General features: G+C 32.0%; 1 protein-coding gene and 2 non-coding genes across 7 annotated transcripts in view; all 3 read right to left on the bottom strand.

Annotated features, from left to right (window-relative positions):
• Window positions 1,669-1,750, bottom strand: TRNAS-UGA. The gene has a single exon. It is a non-coding gene; the product is annotated as a tRNA-Ser (tRNA).
• Window positions 7,667-7,748, bottom strand: TRNAS-UGA. The gene has a single exon. It is a non-coding gene; the product is annotated as a tRNA-Ser (tRNA).
• The window catches only part of LOC109332615 (piezo-type mechanosensitive ion channel homolog), a 26,072-nt gene continuing 14,693 nt past the window's right edge, over window positions 9,159-20,537 (bottom strand). Inside the window, exons 12-22 of one of the 5 annotated variants that reach the window (XR_002105911.1) lie at window positions 17,960-18,133; window positions 17,595-17,819; window positions 15,887-17,407; window positions 13,181-15,648; window positions 12,651-13,046; window positions 11,662-11,820; window positions 10,411-10,914; window positions 10,108-10,249; window positions 9,833-9,977; window positions 9,403-9,609; window positions 9,159-9,325 (exon numbers count right to left, since the gene is read on the bottom strand). Coding sequence is in view for 4 of the 5 variants with exons in the window: in XM_019567611.1 (XP_019423156.1) it covers window positions 9,474-9,609; window positions 9,833-9,977; window positions 10,108-10,249; window positions 10,411-10,914; window positions 11,662-11,820; window positions 12,651-13,046; window positions 13,181-15,648; window positions 15,887-17,407; window positions 17,595-17,819; window positions 17,960-18,133 (5,870 nt within the window). In the remaining variant the exon portion in view is untranslated. Of the gene's footprint in view, window positions 9,610-9,832; window positions 9,978-10,107; window positions 10,260-10,410; window positions 10,915-11,661; window positions 11,821-12,650; window positions 13,047-13,180; window positions 15,649-15,886; window positions 17,408-17,594; window positions 17,820-17,959; window positions 18,134-20,537 lie in introns of those variants that run through there. The other 4 variants (XM_019567611.1, XM_019567641.1, XM_019567624.1 and 1 more) reach the window with 4 other exon arrangements.

Raw genomic sequence — 20,537 nt, 5'->3', positions numbered from 1 at the left:
GTACTTAATACTCGCATATTACAATAAAGATCAAAGCCTAAAACCTAAACAAGAACTCACAAGACGTCCTAGTCTAATATGAATGTTCATGCATGAGGTTTCTGAAAATATGCAATCATAAAGAACTATCTCTTTTTCTTTATAAGAAACACAAGAATGATGCAAGAAAGTTTTTCAAAGAATCATGCAATATGAATATGCAAATTAAAGCTCTAACATGATCTAATCTTTCTCCTAATGCAACACTCTCTAATAGTTTCTAACAATGATGATCAATTTTCTTTTATCTATGTTTTCCACTCTTAACCATTTCTGCAATTTGCCAGAATTTATACAAAACAAATTTTGCCTCTAAAAACGGTTTTTTCAGTTATGCAGTTGAAACATAAGAAAACAGACACGTTAATCGATTAAGCCATGGGGTTAATCGATTAAACAGTGTAACATGATTTAAAACAAAAAAAATTGAGTTATTCGATTAAGTCACCATGTTAATCGATTAACCAGCATATTAAAACACATGATTCAAAAGACAAACTACTCATATGTTATGCTTAAGATTATCTATCTAGACTCCAGATTTCAATCCGAGCTTGGCCAAGATAATTGGCTTGCATCTAGAGTATAGCTCAAAAATTACGTTCTCATAGTAGGAGGGAATGAAATTCTCATTGCTATGGATGCTGCAACAAACAAAATTACTCTTGCTAAATTAACGTGTACATAATCTAACCTAAAATAAAAAAAACCTGGAATATAGGGGGAAAGCAAAACAAAAAATGAAAAAAAAAATAATTTGCCATTTAACACCTCATCCATTATAATTGGTGTTTGCATGGCTTAAGCAAAGTCATTTGTTACCTCAAATTATCTATTTGTTAGAGTTAGCTCATTGCAAGGATCAAATAAACAAGAATGAGTACATAATTGAACTCAACCCATCCCCACAAAACTGATGAAAAACATTAAGTGATTAAACCCAAAAAAAGCTATTTCAAGGGAGTGAATGAGTCATAGTCATGACTCATAAGACAATTTAAAAGTGGGACCCTACACCTTTCATATATCATGGACTTCAACTCCAAATTCCAAACTCATGTTATGTTTAACAAAGATCCTAGGTCCTAAAAAGTTCATATTCCAATATTTCAAGTTAATTAAATCTCATTAAATAATATAAAAGTTTATTTTATTTTATTTTGTAATTTTTCTTTTTAAATATGTGATAACTTTTAATTGATTTGAGATACAATAAGATATAAAAGTGAGACAAGTGATCACTATCCATGTTTTGTTACCTTTTCTTTCTCTTGCTTTTGTTTGCGTTGGCACTCTCTTGATCTCACTATTTTTTATCATTGGCACCAACCTGTTCACATTATTATTAATACTTTCCGTCTTCTTCTCTTCCTAGCTTTGTAACAGAGACATGCCATGTGTTAAAAATATTCTTATCTCTCTATCTTCATTTCTTCCTTGTTTAATTTTCCCATCTCTCTAATTCCCTCTCTATGTCATTACCATGATCAACTTGTTCATGAAGAGTATATAGTCTTTGTTGTATTTTACCACTACTTCTATTAACACCACCTCCATCACTGCCGGTGATTATAAAGTTCGACTTCAATTCTAAGTTGTAAAAATACATATAAAAAATGAAACATAAACCGTCGACAGCAGGGTTCGAACCTGCGCGGGCGTAGCCCAACAGATTTCAAGTCTGTCTCCTTAACCACTCGGACATATCGACAATTCATATTTTCTTCAATCCATATAATATATTATTATCAGAAACTATATATCAATGTTAATTATATACTTGTGGTGATAAATATTAGAGTAAATTACACTTACACCCCTGAGTTTTATTGAAATTACACGAACCACTCCTCACTTTTCTACACCTACACAAACCTCCCCTATTTTTTAACTTTCATTACATTGACCACCCATGCATAAGAAATAAGTGTAATCTTTTAAACAAAAAATGTGATAAATGCAATTAAGTTAAACAAAACATGATATATTGTGTAGACAAGTCTAAATAATATACAAATCAATGTATCTTTATTATTTTTTGTTACAAAATGCATCAACAATTCTAAAGAAATATTGTTTAAATCGCTCTTATAATATAGTGTAGCGAACTAAAAATAATAAAGAAATATTGACTCATATATTATTTGGACGTGTCTCCACAATATATCATGTTTTGTTTAACTTAATTGCATTTATCATATTTTTTGTTTAAAAGATTACAATTATTTCTTATGCAGAGGTGGTCAATGTAATGAAAGTTAAAAAATATGGGAGGTTTGTGTAAGTGTAGAAAAGTGAGGGGTGGTTTGTATAATTTTACTAAAACTTAGGGGGTGTCAGTGTAATTTACTCTAAATATTATGAGACATCTAATTATATCTCTTGAAAAAATTAATTGAGTAAGACGTGGAAAAGTATGTGTTTAAATTTCTGTATTCATTAACAAGCATAGAAATTTTAGACAACATAACACAAATAAAATATAAGTATAGATAGTTAAACAATGGTGACAAAAACAACACATAGATATAAATACATTAGTACAAATAACAAATTAGTTAGAGAATTTACCTATACAAGCTCTAAGGTAAGTTAGTGCATGTGTGAAGTGCCTTCTCTCATTTATTTCTCTTATTTCCCTAAGTAAAGCTTTATATGAGCACAATCCATTGGAATCCGAAAGCATAAAAAGAGGAAATATATTCATTTTAATTAATTATTCCATTCTCATAATTAAACAAAAATTAAACTTGTCTTCTCTAGTCATCTAGTTTATTAAGTTGAGTGAAATAAAGTGCAAGTCTTCATTCAAACCTTTGAATGTGTGTTCGAAACCATTCTTCCCCTCTTTTATAAAGTCTTCTATGATTCTTTTATTCAGAAAAAAATCTAAAATAATTTAATGAAAGGATATGAAAATATCCAACATATTAGATGGTTCATTAAATAATTTCTAACTATTCAATATATACCGTGTAAGTCAAAAGGGAAAGAATATGTTTCCCAATTTTGATGTTAAAGAAGCAAATTTTCTTTTTTGGAATAACATGCAACGTCTCATAATCAAAACCAAGTAAAAGATAGAACTTGAGATTTATATAGTTGAGCAACGTTTACATTTGGTCTTCAATGGAAAACATCATAATCATGCAAGATGAAAATGCAACAAGAGATTGAATATTTTCCAAATCTTCCAAGAATTTAATCAGGCTGAGTTATGCAAAGATCGGTAAATCTTAACAAGTGTCCAAAACAAAATCTCTTCCACTTCAAGTTAACCTTATGCTCTTGCAGCATATGTATCTTCACATATTGCCATCAATCTGCATCAATGAACACATAGTTTAGACTATTGAAACACAATAGAACTGCAAAATGTTTCTTACCTACAAATTCATGTTTCTTTTAGGAATTAGTTTCATATAAGGAATGAACTAAATTTTTATCTACAGTTTAATTTTAAAAAAAATGAAAGTAATTAATAACATGCACTCACCTAAATGAATGATGTTACAACAAACAAGAAGTAGTTGATTCAAACATAGAAACAAGACACGACTATATAGGGAGTTATTATAAAAACTCTATTTATCAACATCATAGAATTAAATCAAAGGAAATTAAAATAAAATATTTTAAAATATATTACTAATTATTTTAATTAATAGTGAGTTGTAATAATATAAGTATAAAATGCATATTAATATTGAATATATCAATTAAATATATCATTAATATATCAAAATTTGATAAGGTAATATATTGCGTATTATGATACCAAAGAAATTGGCATATCGAATGACTATGGTTTATCCACTTATCAAAAACAATTGGCCAACAAGCCAATGAAATGATTATTCATTGGTTGTTGTTTCAAAAGCAAAAGTTGTTTGATCAATGATCATAACCAAAATAAAAAGGTATATATTAGTGAATCTTATATATACCACCCATACCTTTTATTAATACAATTTTACTTATAAAAAAAATTATATACTGGTGAAGGTACACTAATCAAATTTGAGGTTAACAACAATTAAGTTCTTAAGAGAAGTTTATTCAAATACAATTATAGCCATTGGTCCTTGGAACTCTCCGCATATCCATGTCATGTGCATCCGACATACTAGAATCATAAAAAGACCACCACCCTGGATTGCCATGGTTGAGAACAAGATCCATATTAACCAATTCTATGTTAAGTGCAGATATTACGTTTGACAATAAAGGTAATTGAACATTTTTTTGTCTTTAAAAAGTCTACATAAATGTCATTCATATTATGCATTGAGCTAAATAGTAATAAACTCTTATATCAATTTTTATGCCATTGTAGATATATCAGCTGGAAAGACAATAAATTTAAAAGTATGAGCTAATTTTGAACAGAATCGTTAGAAATATATCAGCTAAAAAAGGATAAATATGAAAACAAAAGATAAATCTAATCAAAATCACTACAGAAATGATTAGTGAAATTAGGATAAATGAGTTATAATCAACAAAGCCCTAGGATTGAAATGGTAAACAACTTTCTCTGACCATGTTTAGAAGAAGAAGAATGTCAATATTAGGTGTGAAAATTACCTTAATTCATAAGGATAAATAAACTTTTTTTACTTTAAAGGTTTAAAAAATGTCATTCATACTATGCATCTAGTTGATTTATTGTACAAATCCTATCATATGATTTCTATATCATTTCAGAACTAAAAGAGCAAAAAGGAGCACGAATTAGTATAAAGCATCTGAAAACAACCAAGTCCAGAACATGATACATGTGCATAGTACAGGAGTTGCAATCAATGCATCTACACTAAGCACGAAAGTTGCACCCAGCACACGTACCTGTGAAGAGTTGTGTTCCGCACATGTACCTGCGCACAACAAAATGTGAAAAAAATCACATTGTTAAAAGGGGATTGAAAATGACTTTCAAAGATATTTGAAGTTAGTATATTTTACTTTTTCGATTCAAAAAACAATGTCTTCGATTTCTCTTAGTTCCTAGGTTTGTTTCAGCTGAAAATGAGATGTAAAAGCAAGGGAGAGATTAGAGGAGTCAAGGTATGCTTATTAATTAAAGATGTAATCTCTTCTCCTATGAGTTATATTTTCTCTCTTTTTATCTTTGTTCTAGTTATCATGAAAATGTTTAGCTAAGCTTCTCCCTTATTATGATTGAATGTAATATTCACTTGATATATAATACTTGGATTCATATTTATGCTTAATTATTATGTTTTCATTTTTATGAGTTTCCTCTTTTCATAATGTTTCCTTATAGATTGATCTGAAAACCTCTTGGAATGAATTTTGGATGAATGAACTCATGAAGAAATTCTAGTTCTAAGAGCCTAAAATCAGGAACTCATCATTTTATTGGTATAATTTTAGACGTAAATTTGTGCTAGATTCTCATATTTGTGCATGTGTTAATATAATTACTATACATAGATTCATATGAACAATATATAACTTTCAAATATATTAACGTAGTTACTAGACATAGAGATATATTAATGGTTCCAATACCTTCATTTTGTTAACGTAGCTACTAGACGTAGAACTATATAAATAAGCTACTATGTAATATGATCAAGACATTGGTGATTAACACATTTGAGGTGTTGCACTAAACTCAATTTCACAAGCATAATTTTACTAGACATAAAGTTTTATTTCATAGGCTACTAAATTGACTAAAACAATAGATTTTAGTACCATTAAGGTCTCACTTTGTGAAACAATCATTGTTAAATGAATTTGTGATGTTAAAATTAGATGTGTATCGATAGTGAGTAGTAAAGTTCGACCCCAACATCTTTATTCTAACATTTTATCTAATAGTTTAATTCATTACTAGTATAATCAAACAAACAAACCAAACACATTTTAAACTAACTTAGAATAATAATGTGCAGTTGAAAAACTAGTGTCAAACAAGTTCTTGTGGATTTGAGAACCTTTTTATATTTTTTTTCAACACCCAATCAATTTGGTATTTTTGTTGACCAATTTGTTAGTTACAATCCACTATACTTAAGGTATTGGTTTCCATGGACGAGGATACTAAGAAAATTCAGATTATGCACATTTAAAATTTGATATTTATTAAAAAAAAATATTATTGTAATTTTCTTTTTCAATACTCAAATTTTTTAATAGATATTAACATTTTATTAGATAGGATAAGATTTAGAATAAACTTTTAAGATATACCTTATAAATATTCTTATTTTTCACATTCTTAAAAATATTTCTTATATTTCATCCATTTGTACGTGTTTAATTAATTATATAACATCAATGAGTGTAATTATTTTTCTTGATTTAATAAAAATATATTGTAATATTGTAATATTATAATTTTACACTCTTAACTCTTTTTTAAAAAATTCACAAACTTATTGTATCTCATTAATAAACAAATGACAAAAAAGAAAAGAAAATATTGTATAAAAAATATTACGCACCTTATGATATAAGCATAAAAATTTCTAGAATGTGATTTATAAATACAATCATAAATAACAAGTTATGGTTTTTTTTTTCTTTCAGAGTAAAAGCGCCAAAAGACCTGTGGTAAGTTATATTAAATATACTACATGAAATTTCAAATATTACTACTCAATAGCAAGATAAGTTTATTTTTTAGCTAAGGAATTTTGATGGGGAAACTCTTATTTTATTGTGCAGGCTCTATCTTTTAAAAAATGTAACAACCTTCGACTAAGTGGAACATGTCATCTCAATAGTCCAAAAGGTCATATATCCGTAAATGAATGTGATCATGTTACATTATCCGATCTCAATATCATAGCACCTAAACATAGTCCTAACATCCATCAATATTAGTATTTCAAATTACTTTGTTATTCAGAACTCTATCATTGGCACAGGTAAATATTGTGTATTAAATATTTTAGAAAACCTCCCATGTCATATATATAAGTTAGAAATTGAGAAGATTTATTTTTTTGTATTTTTATTACTTTAATAGGAAATGATTGTATTGCAATGGGCAATGGCACATCAAATATTCAAATTACTAATATAACTTGTGGAACTGGCCATGGTATAAGGTATGAACAAAATAAATTACCATCATTGAGATTTGATAAAATCCACTAAATTATTCAATGGTGAAACATGTCTCATTATTTTTCTTCTTTCTTTCTTGTGACCATATGTTTAGTGTTGGAAGTCTTGGAAAAAATGGAGTATATGCAACAGTAGAAAATGTATAAGTAGGTAATTGCAGTTTCAATGGAACCACTAATGGAATGAGAATAAAAACATGGCAGGTAAGATAGATTGATTTAGGTTATATATATATATTGTTTTTTTAATATATATTTTAAAATTATCTAATATATTAAAATATCAATTATATTATTTGTTTCTGAATTTTACTTTTCTTTCTTACATATGGGATCTGGTTATGTAAGAAATGTAACATTTGAACACATCATGGTTTCCAATATTAAAAATCCGATAATTATTAACCAGAATTACGAAAACATCATAGCCAATAAAGTTAAAGATCAAGTAAATATCATATCATGAATTTGGATTTGAAACTATTTAATAACTGAACACATAATAAAGAATCTATTGCAAAAATCGTCGACAGCAGGGTTCGAACCTGCGCGGGCGAAGCCCAACAGATTTCAAGTCTGTCTCCTTAACCACTCGGACATATCGACAATTGATGATAAACTTTGGTAGTTTATTCTACAATTGCCTCCAATCTATTGACAATTTATTTATTTTAAATTTGTGGAAATATATCAATGTTAATTATATATTTATGGTGAGCAGCTTAATTGACAATATAAATTATATGAGTTTAAATTTGGACAGCATAACATATAAAATATAAATAGTTAAATAATGGAGGCAAAAACAACACATCTATAAACATGGTGTAACTTTCATGTTTTGCCCTTAATATTATTTAATTTTAAAATATATATATATATATATATATATATAATCTTAAGTAACTACCACCAATCATTAATCAATCACATATGTTACCTTAAATTAAACATTATCATAAGAGTAAATTACACTGACACCCCCTGAGTTTTAGTGAAATTACACAAATCACCCCTCACTTTTCTACATTTACACAAACCTCCCCAACCTCCCATTAGTTTTTATACTTTCATTACACTGATCATCCCTGCATAAGAAATAAGTGTAATCTTTTAAACAAAAAATGTGATAGATGTAATTAAGTTAAACAAAACATGATATATTGTGTAGACAAGTCTAAATAATATACAAATCAATGTATCTTTATTATTTTTTGTTACAAAATGCATCAACAATTCTAAAGAAATATTGTTTAAATCGCTCTTATAATATAGTGTAACGAACCAAAAATAATAAAGAAATATTGACTCATATATTATTTGGACTTGTCTCCACAATATATCATATTTTGTTTAACTTAATTGCATTTATCACATTATTTGTTTAAAAGATTACACTTATTTCTTATGCAGGGGTGGTCAATGTAATGAAAGTTTTAAACTATGGGAGGTTTGTGTAGGTGTAAAAAAGTGAGGGGTGGTTTGTATAATTTCACTAAAACTCAGGATGTGACAGTATAATTTACTATTATCATAAAGACACAAAAATGAAATATATAAAATTGAATATTCCAACCTATATACCACTAGAAAATATAAATACATTAGTACAAATAACAAATTAGTGAGAGCAGTTACCTACGCAAGCTCCAAGGTAAGTTGGGAAAACAAACAAAGAGGGGCTAATATTTATTTTAATTAATTCTTCCATACAAAATATAAATTAGTCTTTTAGAGTCATTAAGTTGCAAGACATAAAATGTTATTGGATTCCAATCTTTGAATGTGTGTTTCAACCATACTCATACCCTTCTTCCATTCACTTATAAAGCCTCCTATGAGTATTCCATTTCACAAAAAAAAAAAAATTTCATCAAAAGGATACTTAGTATAAAGAATATCATACACTCCTTTTTCCATTCATTTTAGGTGGTTATTATTATATAGATTCTCTATTAATGAAACATGTTAGATGGTTCATTAAATAATTTGCCAACTATTCAATGTAAGAGATTGCCCATAAATTTATACATAATTCATCACATTTAACTGATTTAAGAAATAGTGTAAAAATTAGTGAGAGAATATAGGGTTTAACCATTATACAGTTTACATTAAACACCGTATACATTCCCAATTTTGATGTTAAAGAAACAAGTTTCCTTTTTTGGAATAACATCCAAAGTCTCAGAATCAAAACCAAGTAAAAGATAGAACTTGAGATTCATACAGTTAAGCAACCTTTACATTTGGTCTTCAATGGAAAACATTATAATCATGCAAGATGAAACAGCAACAAGAGATTGAATATTTTCCAAATCTTCCAAGAATTTAATCAGGCTGAGTATACTCTAACAGCATATGCGGAGATCGGTAAATCTTGACAAGTGTCCAAAACAGCACCTCTTCAACTTCAAGCTCACCTTCTGCTCTTGCAGCATATATATCTTCACATATTGCCATCAATCTGTGCATTAATGAACATAGAGTTTAGACATTTACCAAAACCAATCGTATCCACTTTGTCTAATCCATCATCTTGCGAAAGGAAAATGATGATTATTCATCGATTGTTATTTCGAAAGCAAAAGTTGGTTGATCAATGATGTTGATAAAAAAATTAAAGAAAAAAAGATGACGGGTAAAGTGATCAGAATAACATTACTGAAAATGGATTTACTGGTGGGCACCTGTCACAAGAAGGAAGATTCTCGTAAGGAATTCTCATTCGCAAGTCGGAACATTGTAATCTGATAAAGCGTCCAACAGCAAGCACAAATGTAATATATAGTCCCCAGATGCTGAACTTGCTCAGAGTTTCACCAATAATGCCCTCTAAAGCAACAACCAGAGAAGATAAAAAAGGTATATATTAGTGGGAGGCACACTGATCAAATTTGAGGTGAAACATACTTTGACTCAACTCGTTTACCGACTAAATAGGTAACAACAAGAAAGTTCTTACGAGGAGTTTCTTCAGATACGATTATAGCCATTGGTCCTGGGAACTCTCCACATCCATGTGCGTCCGAGATATCAGTATCATAAAAAGACCACCACTCTGGATTGCCACGGTTGAGAACAAGATCCCCATTAACCAGCTCCACCTGCAAAAACCTTATCCCCTTTATGATCAGAGCCATAGCTACCCATTTCCCACATGGAATAAATACAGCAGTCCGACTGAGAAAATTCAGATCATGCACATTTTCTTGGTCATTAGATTAAGGATATATTTTTAGAATTAAATTAGATGCATTATACATACCGACTGTTCAAGAGACCGCACATCACCAGAGCCTGTGACCCGAAAATATCTAGGGTATATATTGAATACTGTGAAACTATTGGAAGTGCCATTGAAAACTTCAGTAACTTCTGAAGATTCTGGAAGATCCCGATCCTCTATGGTTAATTCATATTTCACTAATTCCTTTCCTTTAGGCCTATCTCTGGTAAATTGCCAGGAGAAAATAATTTCCATGTCCCACCTAAGGGACTTTGTAAATCTGGCTTGTACAACTGGTGGCACAAGCCACGATGTACTTGCATCCGGTTGGCAGCAAATTAATTGAATGTCTTTCTCATTGTATGCATTGAGATAACCCTCAGGATCTAGACTTGTGCGTGCTACAAGCTTTTCCCAAGATATCTTCTCACACAAAGTTGTCTCGAACAATGTCAACCTTCCACTTACTGTATTTATATCAAGCCGAGCACTGGCATCTTTGATTGGATTCGCGATGTTTGTTGGGTTACCGCTGCTGTACATCTGTCCATAAAATTCAATTTTCAAGAAATCACAAAAAGTCTTGGTTACTATAAAGAAACAATATAGAAAAGAAAACCACCAATCTAATAATCTAGACTCATAAGTTGATCTTAAAAAATGTCAGAAAGGCAGATTAAGTAAGGTATATTTAATTTCTGTACAATTTCATAGTGAAAGTTGAGGTGAGGTAATAATTATATGAAATGAGCTATTTGGAGGCATCAAAGAGATTGGCCATAATGTTGGTTTCCCCAATTTTATTTTTACCTATAAAGATGCGATTTGCAAGTCTGAGTTAGTCTAGCTACAGTTCACAAGAACTTTCTGAAGGATTCATTAGGCCAGCTTTCTTAGGCACTTGAATGCATTTGTGAAATATATGCATAGTTTAACTTTAACAAACATGATAATAAAAGTAGAGCAATCAATCCAACTTGAGAATTTCAACAAGCTAAGCATAAATAGGAGGCACTTAGGCCAACACAATGATTCAGGCAAGAGAAGCCGTGCTGCTAATTATTTATATTTGTATTCATCCCAAAAGAATAAATAATTTTTATGCTTTTGTTATGAAACGAACATGATTCTGTAAATTGGAAATGCACTTATCTTTCTTGTATACATGCAAAAAAGATATTAACTTTATCCAGTCATTCACATTTGATTTTATTGATTATTTCATAAGTTGTGGAAAAGGGTTTCCGATTAGATAAAATGAGATTCATAACTGATGTTTTTCATTCTTACCAGCATCGGAGCCCATATGACACACATTAACACGAAGAATAAACATATCCCATTGCAGAACTTTGTCATTTTTGTTTGCTTTTCTCCTTGTTCGTGGTTGGATCTATTCAAATCCACGTCACATTTGACAAGATACAAGCTTGCATGAATATCTTCCAACTAAAAAGAAAGTTAAAATCAGACAAAAAACGGGAAAGGAATGGACACTACCATACAGTACTAACAAGGGAATGTAAAGCACCTAAGAAAAATACCAAATCTGCATGATGATACAATAAATGACTCTTTGCATTGAGTTGCAAATGAAAGTCACTTAAAGCAAAGAGTCTTTTGCTGTAACACTATTGCATCAATGTTAAGATACTGGTTCACAAATAGCATCCAACTTTAGTTCAGCTTTATTTTTCGAAAAATTTTAATCAACCTAAATAATAATAAGATATTACTTCAACTCTAGACTACGACTGTTTCTTTACATGATTGGCTAATAAACCAAGAGAAGACACTACAGAAGAATCATAATAGAAGAATTTGAGATACTATAGAAGATAAGTGAAGAAGAGTACACATAGTAATACTCTCTGAACTGATCATGAAATGCATATTGCAAGGTGTGTAAGCTTCCTTTAAAATTAGAAGAGAAAGGGGAAAACGTTGAAGAGGAAAAGGTGTGTCCTCTGTCACAGAAATTCTGATTTTATTAATAGGGAAAGAGAGCTTGGTTATCAAGATTAACATCTGTACTATCATTTTCAAAAGATCTTTTAAAGATTTTCATAGATGATCAATCAAGATAATTGATGTTAACCAAATGTTCTTCCAAGTGCTCACGAATAGCCAAACAAGAAGTACTATATTAATATGCATATAGCATAACTCGCAGCAGCAGTAGCAAAATAAATTATCATGAAAAGCAATACGGAAACTGTTGCAGCAGTAGAAAAATAAACTATCATGAAGAAGAAATATGGAAACTGTTGAGGACATACCTTCAGCCAGTCATACATAGTCAAAGATGTTGTTGTGCAAGACCAGTCTAACACACATCTCAATTCATGAAGGAAAGGTATAGAACGATATAGCCGAAAACCCAACACATTAATTCGTGAAACACTACTGGTCAAAAACTGCCTGTACAACATGCTTTTGTGTGGAATCCCAAAATGAATTTGTATGGCTTGCAAAACCAGAGAAATTGCTTTTGTGAGATAAATGGCACGCAATGCTAGTCTTCCAGAATATCTGTGAAGAGGATCCATGTCCCAGGCATATTTTGTGACTGAATATGTGAAAAGAACAAGGTTGAACAAATAGAAAATAACTTTTCCTGTTGCAAATGACCAGAGGTATACAATACGATCAAGCACGATCAAGAAAAAGACAACCTGCAAGATAAATTTCTTTTGCTGAGGCATGTATAAATTTTACTATCAGTAAGACAGATTCAATAAAACATGGATCTTCAATATTTCTGATACAATTACAAATAAGGCAGTATAAGTCCCAAGAAAAATATTACCATTAGAACTGATACAAATTCTTCTGGGAACTGATCTTCAAGCTGATAGACTTCAAGAAATTCACTGTTAGCTTTCATAACTAATTGATAAAAAATGGCAATTAAGAAGAAAACAGCCAAATCAGCTCCAAAGATGTAGGCATACAGATCAATTTCCCTTTTAACACCACCAATAACAGAAAGTATTCGATATGGGAACCCAATTTCTTTAAAAATACCGAAGTCTTGAGCTTTCCGAATCTCATTGGATACATCTGCTGCTGGAGTTAATGAGCTGTACCATTCTTCAGCATTAAATTCAATTGGAGGGGCGGCATATAGCACCTCAAAAACAACAAAACACAAATTCTCATTCTCTTCACTTTTTTCAATGCTCTGTATGCGAACCTTACTAGCTGATTGCAAATTTAAAAGGTTTTCCTCTTTGCATCTCCTATCATGCAAGATCGTTAGCAACTTATTTATTTTTGATTCAATTTTTGTTGGCTGAATTCCTTCTTTAGGCCACGAGTTAACTTCCATAGAAAGCTGCACAAAGTAAGGGGGAGTTTCTGCACCCCATGTCAATGATTTCCAGTACCAACAGATGTTTCTGATCAACATTTTCAGTACATTTTTCAGCGGTAAAAATAGTCTCTGTAATCTCTCTTGGCAGTTGGAACACATTACATCCTCTATGTAGCTCGGATTTCTTCTCTTAAGAAAGCTGAGATCTGCAGCAGTTGTCCAACCACCATCTTTCACAGTTATGGAGATTTGCAAGAGAGTAAATATATATACCAGAAAGAAAGGTAAGTTGTTTGTCACAAAAGATGATGTTATTTTCTTTACAGGAAATCCTAATTCTTGAAGTAAGTTCACAGGGAAATCAAACTCACAGTTCTGAACAATGATTTGATATAAATACTGAAGCAAAATGCACACCTCAGTATAAATTAGAATAATAACCCAGAATATGTAACTCGGGCCAGTATTTTGACAGAGAGCATATAAGAAGAGTGCTGCTAGGTAGACCACAGAAAGTAAACTGAAGTACCATAGATATATTAGAATAAAGCAGAAATAGCAAACAACATCATTATTCGACCTCATTCGAGACCACATGTAACGCAAAATAATACCAATTCGGAGGCAAGCAGTATCAGGAACGGTATGCTCATGAACAGAGTGTGTGGAGGAGGTAGGCTCCAGAGGTTCTACTCCTATATTCTGATTCTCTATTTCATAGTATACCTCATCCTCAGAAGAATCTTTATTTGACTCTAGTTCTTCATGCTCTATTTTCAGATAGTTCATCAGATTGTTAACTGCCATGTTTCCAAGAGACTGCACTTGAGATACTCCTTTCCCTATGAGACGTACAGCTGAAAATAAAGGATTTTTCCTGACTCGAATTTTATAGCGACTCCTTGTTTCTAAATCCAAAAAACCATTGCTATCCTTTACCTCAACAATTCCATGAGGAGAATCCATTCGATGCATCCAGTATTCTCGCACCAATTGACTTTCAGGTCTGTTACTCATTAAAGGTCCATTCATGTCAAAAGGTCCTATTGACTCAGTATTAATATCAAGATCTTGCCTCCTGAGTTCATTTTCCCTATGCAAATCTGGGGAAGAGTTTCCTCTATCTCTTAGGTCATCACTTTCAAGTGAAGGATTACTGCAGTTTGCATCGGTGCTCACATTATGAAGCTGATTTTGAAGGTTTAGCATCTCTGATTTCATCTTTTCTACCTGCAAGCTGCGGAGATGCTTCAGCTCCTCAGCTTTACGTATGTGCCGCAACTGAGCTGTCTTCCAAGCAGCTTTCTTCTCCTGCTGGCGCAATATTGCACCGATCTGCTCTTTCTCGAGATACTTTGAAACATAATCAAACTCCTGAAATGAAAACATGTATGACTGTAGTGATACCAACATGAATATGATGATTTCCACAAATGCTGATCTTGACGTAATTCGAAACCCATAATCATACTTGTGAAATCCAACCAATTCATTGATGCATTCTATTGAACCATATTTGATCTCACTAAAGTCACCAACAAAAGGGGATTGATAAGCAAGAGACAAGACTATAAGGACAAAATTGTACATCCTTAAGAATCTAAAAATTATGTTTCCCTGCTTTAGTATTTTTAGCCTCTTTCGGAAGAAAACCAGAGCAAAACCAAGGTAGCCAAGATGCAGAATGTCATATTCAAGAGTTCCAATTATCAAAATCAATGATAGAACAAAATCTAGCAAGTGACAGTAACCATAAAGCCTAAGGTGGTCGAGAAATGTCCAGTATCCTTTTGTTTCGAATGAAAGATCACTTAGTACCGATGCAGACTTCCATTGAGAGAGTACTTTTTGATACATCTCTAACCCCGTGAGAGATGACTGGTCAGCACGGAATTTGAAGCATGAAAGCATGAAAACCCCATAATAGCTAATAAGCATTCGAGGATCATCAACAATAATTCCTGCAGATAAGACATTTAACATTTAGTTATTTGGGAAAAGTTATAACATGATAAATATTACAAGTAACCAGTCCTTAGTTACAAATATTTTGTACCAACAAAAACAGGCAGTTTCAGTTTTATGTGATTGACATTATCGACAAGATCATTATTCATACATGATACCCAATCAATTGAACACACATTCAATGGAAAGATACCTTGCCTACACTTTAACACACATTTAACGGAGAAATACCTAGCCAACACTTTTTGCAGTAGCTAAAATATGTATCTGACACTCTCCAACAGTCATGGCATGGCACTTGTTCTTTGATTTGTTGGTTCATAAAAGTAAGACGCATCCATATAGCCAAGTATTCAACAGTGATAATGGAAGCAAACAGAAAAACAAAAACAGGCCATAATTTTTTAATAACTAGCCGATGTAGAAGAATACAAACAGCAAGTGATGCTATATAGAGCAATGAGATGGCGTTCAACAAAGCAAAGCTAGCAAGAAGCAAAGCAATCATGTTGATTTCAAGACCAAATAAATTGAACATATTCTCTATCCAGAACTTCAGAGATACTTTCAAAACTGTCTTCTGCATCTCCAACCTTTCTTTTCTCAAAAAAAGAATCCGCTTTCTGTTCCACTTAAAGCTCTCTTTGGAACTATCCCAGAAGTGAAAGTGTCGAGGTTTTTTCGTACTATCTCTTTCAACCACTGAATCTGGCCCTTGGGATGATGCAGAATTTAATATTGGGCATGAATAACTCCTTGTAGCTCGTTTAACTATTGATGAAGTGGAATTTTCCAATTGTTTGCTTCCCAAGGTACAGGTAGTGGTTTCATTGGGAACTTCTACCAGGTCGAACAGAGGACAATGCTCATTCCACTTTCCTCCATTTCCATTAAAGTGAGGCATCTGTTCCAACCAATGAAAAACATTGTATTGAAGCATACATGCTACAATAACCACAACCTTTCCCCTTAACCCTGACTCTAAACCTCTGAAACCCGGCTTATACAACTGTAATCCCATAAATAAGGACAATTGTGAGTGCTCTTGACCGGGGAACATCCCAGCTTGGTCTCCCAATATCTGGAAAAGATATTCAACCATTACTAGGAGTCCTGAATAAACAAGAAATACTTTTGCAGGTGTCTGAGAAGACTTTGGTAATCTTGAAAAATTAATTAAACCAAGAAGATACAGGAAACCACATGCACTTATAGGTGACAATGATGCATAAAACAAGGCAAGGGATAGTAATTTTTCAGTATGCCGAACTAGAAGGCGTCTGATAAAAGAACAAGCTCCTTCTTCTGGTGCATCATAATCATTCGATCCAGAACTTTTGCTCTGCCTCCTTTCATAGCTATATAGCTGCATCACTACCAATACAGCTAAGGATTCCCAAATGTTTTGCAACATGGAAGCTTCTGGGTCATAGCCAAATGCAGTTTGAATATCAATGATCCTGGATAACCACATTTTTGAGCTGGAAAAAACGCCAATGCTGTAAATGGAGACAAACACCATTACAGCATACACTTTCATAGGATACCAAAGATGCTTTCTTGTTTGTCCTGCAATTTGTCTTCCACTTATCCACAGTAGAAGAAAGAATATGTAGCCAAATGAAGCATAGTTTGGTGTGCAAAGGTATACACTGAAGAGAATTGTCACGAAGGCAATGTATTTGCCACATGATTGATAAACAGAAAGGAAATTCCATCTTATCACATTCAAAAATGATATCATCTTCCTCTCTGAACAATTAAACAGAATGGTTAGAATACTGTCATCAAGTATTGGAACACATCTTGCTAAATAAGCAGCTTTAACCAGTGAAGTGACAGAAGCAAAAGTATTAATCTAAACACAATCGGAAATTAATTTAGCAAAATAAATTTGTGTTGAAATCCTAAGGCATAGTCAATATTATTGAAGTTGTACCATGAGCTCCCTGTCTCTCACTAGATCTTGGACTATAACCAGCTAAACGAACAGGTTTGATCAAGCCAGCTCTCAAGATACTAAATCCAAGTGGAGGGCAAGATATGTGACGTACAATAGCAGAGAATAAAATGAGTGTTTCCAGCCCATGATTGTGAATCGCACAGAAGCATGCAAGAACAGATATTTTGAAGAAATCCACTGAATGAGTATAATTAAGAATGCCTGAAACATTCACAGAAAAAATGATAATATGACAAAATGGAATGAATTTGTTGAAGGCGCCAGAAAGCTTACATTTGCACTAGAGTGCAAACAGATGCCAATAGCAATTATAAAGCTTATTCTCACATGAAAATATTAACCTAATTGTGAGAGAATTTGAAAAGCATATGAACCCCTGTGATCCAAAGTCTTGGAGATCAGATCAAGTTGAAGAATGAACTGGAGTGCAAACTGTGCCTCGCATAAAAGGATAATAGCTTGACGTAATTTACAAGTGATTGTGTGGCTCAGAAGATAAATTAAAAAGAAAATCACTGCAAACAAAAAGAGTAAGTAGTTAGGAACACTGTCACAGCTCTCGAAGTACTCTAAAGACAATATTTTAAACACATCTTAAATTTGATCACAAATCGGTGAATAACTCCGAACACTAAAAAGGGCGACTCAGTACATGAGTTTACCACCGAATGTGGTCTGAGGAGCCTTGCCATCCCAAGCTAATAGGTTGTTTTCAAATTTTGAACATATGACCTCCAAGTCACAAAGCAAACAATTTCATTGTTGCATCAAGACTCACCCTCTAAAACTCGAAACAGTATAGTTAAAAAAAGTACAACATTATCATAGTAACTCGTGCTTTTTACTTGATTTAAAATTGAGTTATTTGAAAGGTGGAGCCATATGATTAGAAAACTCTTCACAATGATGATGGATCAACTTTTTTTATAGACAATTTTTTATTTCCTTTTTTTAATGAAGGGGGAGAGTGCAGCTGTCAGGGATATGACAAATCAAACTTAAATCCTACAGAAAATAGTGAAGGAAAGAGTGGGCGGATGAAAGTGTGCATGTCAAGAGGAACACTTTGGAAAGCTCTCCTTATATGTCATGGTTTTGATGAGGACAACTTGTGCCTAAAAGAGCTTGAAGATCATCAACAAATCAACGTGCTTAAGTCTTTAATTGGTACTAGGCTTAGACTAGAATCTAGTTTAAGTTGAGTCAAGGCTTAGGGCACCTAATACATGTCTCATATGCATATATCTTTTAAATAATTTCATCATTGAGATATGTCATTCATAATATGTTCATGCATAAATACATGTATATGTGCATTCTAGGCATAAAACTAAGTGTTAAACATGTATCATCTAAGTGCATAACGTATTTGATGTTTTGTATTTAAAAATACACTTTTAATTGCTGTTAATCGATTAACCAAATCCTTTAATCGATTAACCCAACTGCTGTGAAAAGTGGTTGCTACTGGAACACGTTTTTAAAATGTTGTTAATCGATTAAGGCATTACGTTAATCGATTAACCTAACTGTGTGTTAAATTGTTGTAACTGAAAACTTGAAAAACAGAATCAGTTAACATTTTGAATCACGTTAATCGATTAAGATAGCATTTAATCTATTATCTGGGGTTCTGGACTGATTCTTTATAAACTGCGTTTTCAGAATTAATCTCATAAGTTGCATGTTGCATTTATTAGAGAGTTAGAGCATCTTACATGTTAATTGTTGCATCTATTTGTTAAGTGCATTAGTGAGTTTAGAAATGAGAGATTCCTTGCTTTAGGATTGAGTGCATTTCATGTTATAATCTCTCATGTTTTCCCTCACATGTTCATGCATATTTTGATGCTTTTTCATGAAGTTTTATGATTCTGTAACTTCTGTTTTCATAACTAATACTTGTCATTTCACATGAGTTTGTGTTAGATGTGCATTAGAGTAAAGCCTTCATGTTATATTTGAGCTTTGTAATATCTTTATTTTACTCTTGTAATTGTTGTGTAATTGTTGTAAAGGGAATCTCGTGGTGTCTTATCACCGTTAGAGATTGAGTGTTTCTTCATAGCTTAGAGTGTAAGAAAAGGAAAGAACGAGAGATTCTTTGGCTGGGGCTACGCCGAAAGAAACGTTTTCTTTGTCGGTAGGAAGGGAGTCAAACCATTGAATAGTTTCTTTGATTTCTTGTCATTTGCTAAGTGTTGTAATTGGATAATGTGTTTGTAAATTACATTGATTCGATTATAGTGAAGGAAATCTCCCAAGTCAGCCGGGAGGCCTGGATGTAGTTTGCAGTGGACAGCAAACGAACCAGGATAAAAATTCGATTTGCAGGATTTGTTTCTCTCTCTCTCTTTACTGTTTTCAATCGATTAATTTGTATATTTGATTCAACTAATACATTCTGTTCTTTTGTTGTATTGCAAGCTATTCTGATATACAAATTTGTAAGCTCTGTATTCGTTCTGTTATCGGTTATCTGTTCTGCATTTAATCGTTTCTGTAATTGCTTACTGGTTCTGTTTAATCGATTAATATTGCTGTGTTAATCGATTATCCTGTTTCTGTTAATCGATTAAAACTGTTTCTGTTTAAAACTGTTCTTTTTGTTAATCGATTAAGATTGTGCATATAATCGATTATCTTCCTTTCCTTAATCGATTAAGTAGGGTTGATTCAGCATTAAGTGTTGATTTGCGAAAAGCGGTAATTCTAACCGCGACACCTATTCAACCCCCCCTTCTAGGTGTATTGTAACCACTGATACCTAACAAATATTCTACATATACACTCAAAAATCAATGTTAATATTGCACCTATATGAATGAGAAAATATAATGGTTCAATACATGACTTATTGATATTATAAAATATATGTATATTATAATGCAAATAAACAAAGAAGCGACCCGTGCAAGT

The sequence above is a fragment of the Lupinus angustifolius genome, chromosome LG02, assembly GCF_001865875.1.
Source record: "Lupinus angustifolius cultivar Tanjil chromosome LG02, LupAngTanjil_v1.0, whole genome shotgun sequence".
In the NCBI taxonomy this organism is placed as follows: Eukaryota; Viridiplantae; Streptophyta; class Magnoliopsida; order Fabales; family Fabaceae; genus Lupinus; species Lupinus angustifolius.
The sequence above is the reverse complement of the archived record's forward strand: the minus strand, read 5'-3'. Positions and strand labels throughout refer to the sequence as shown.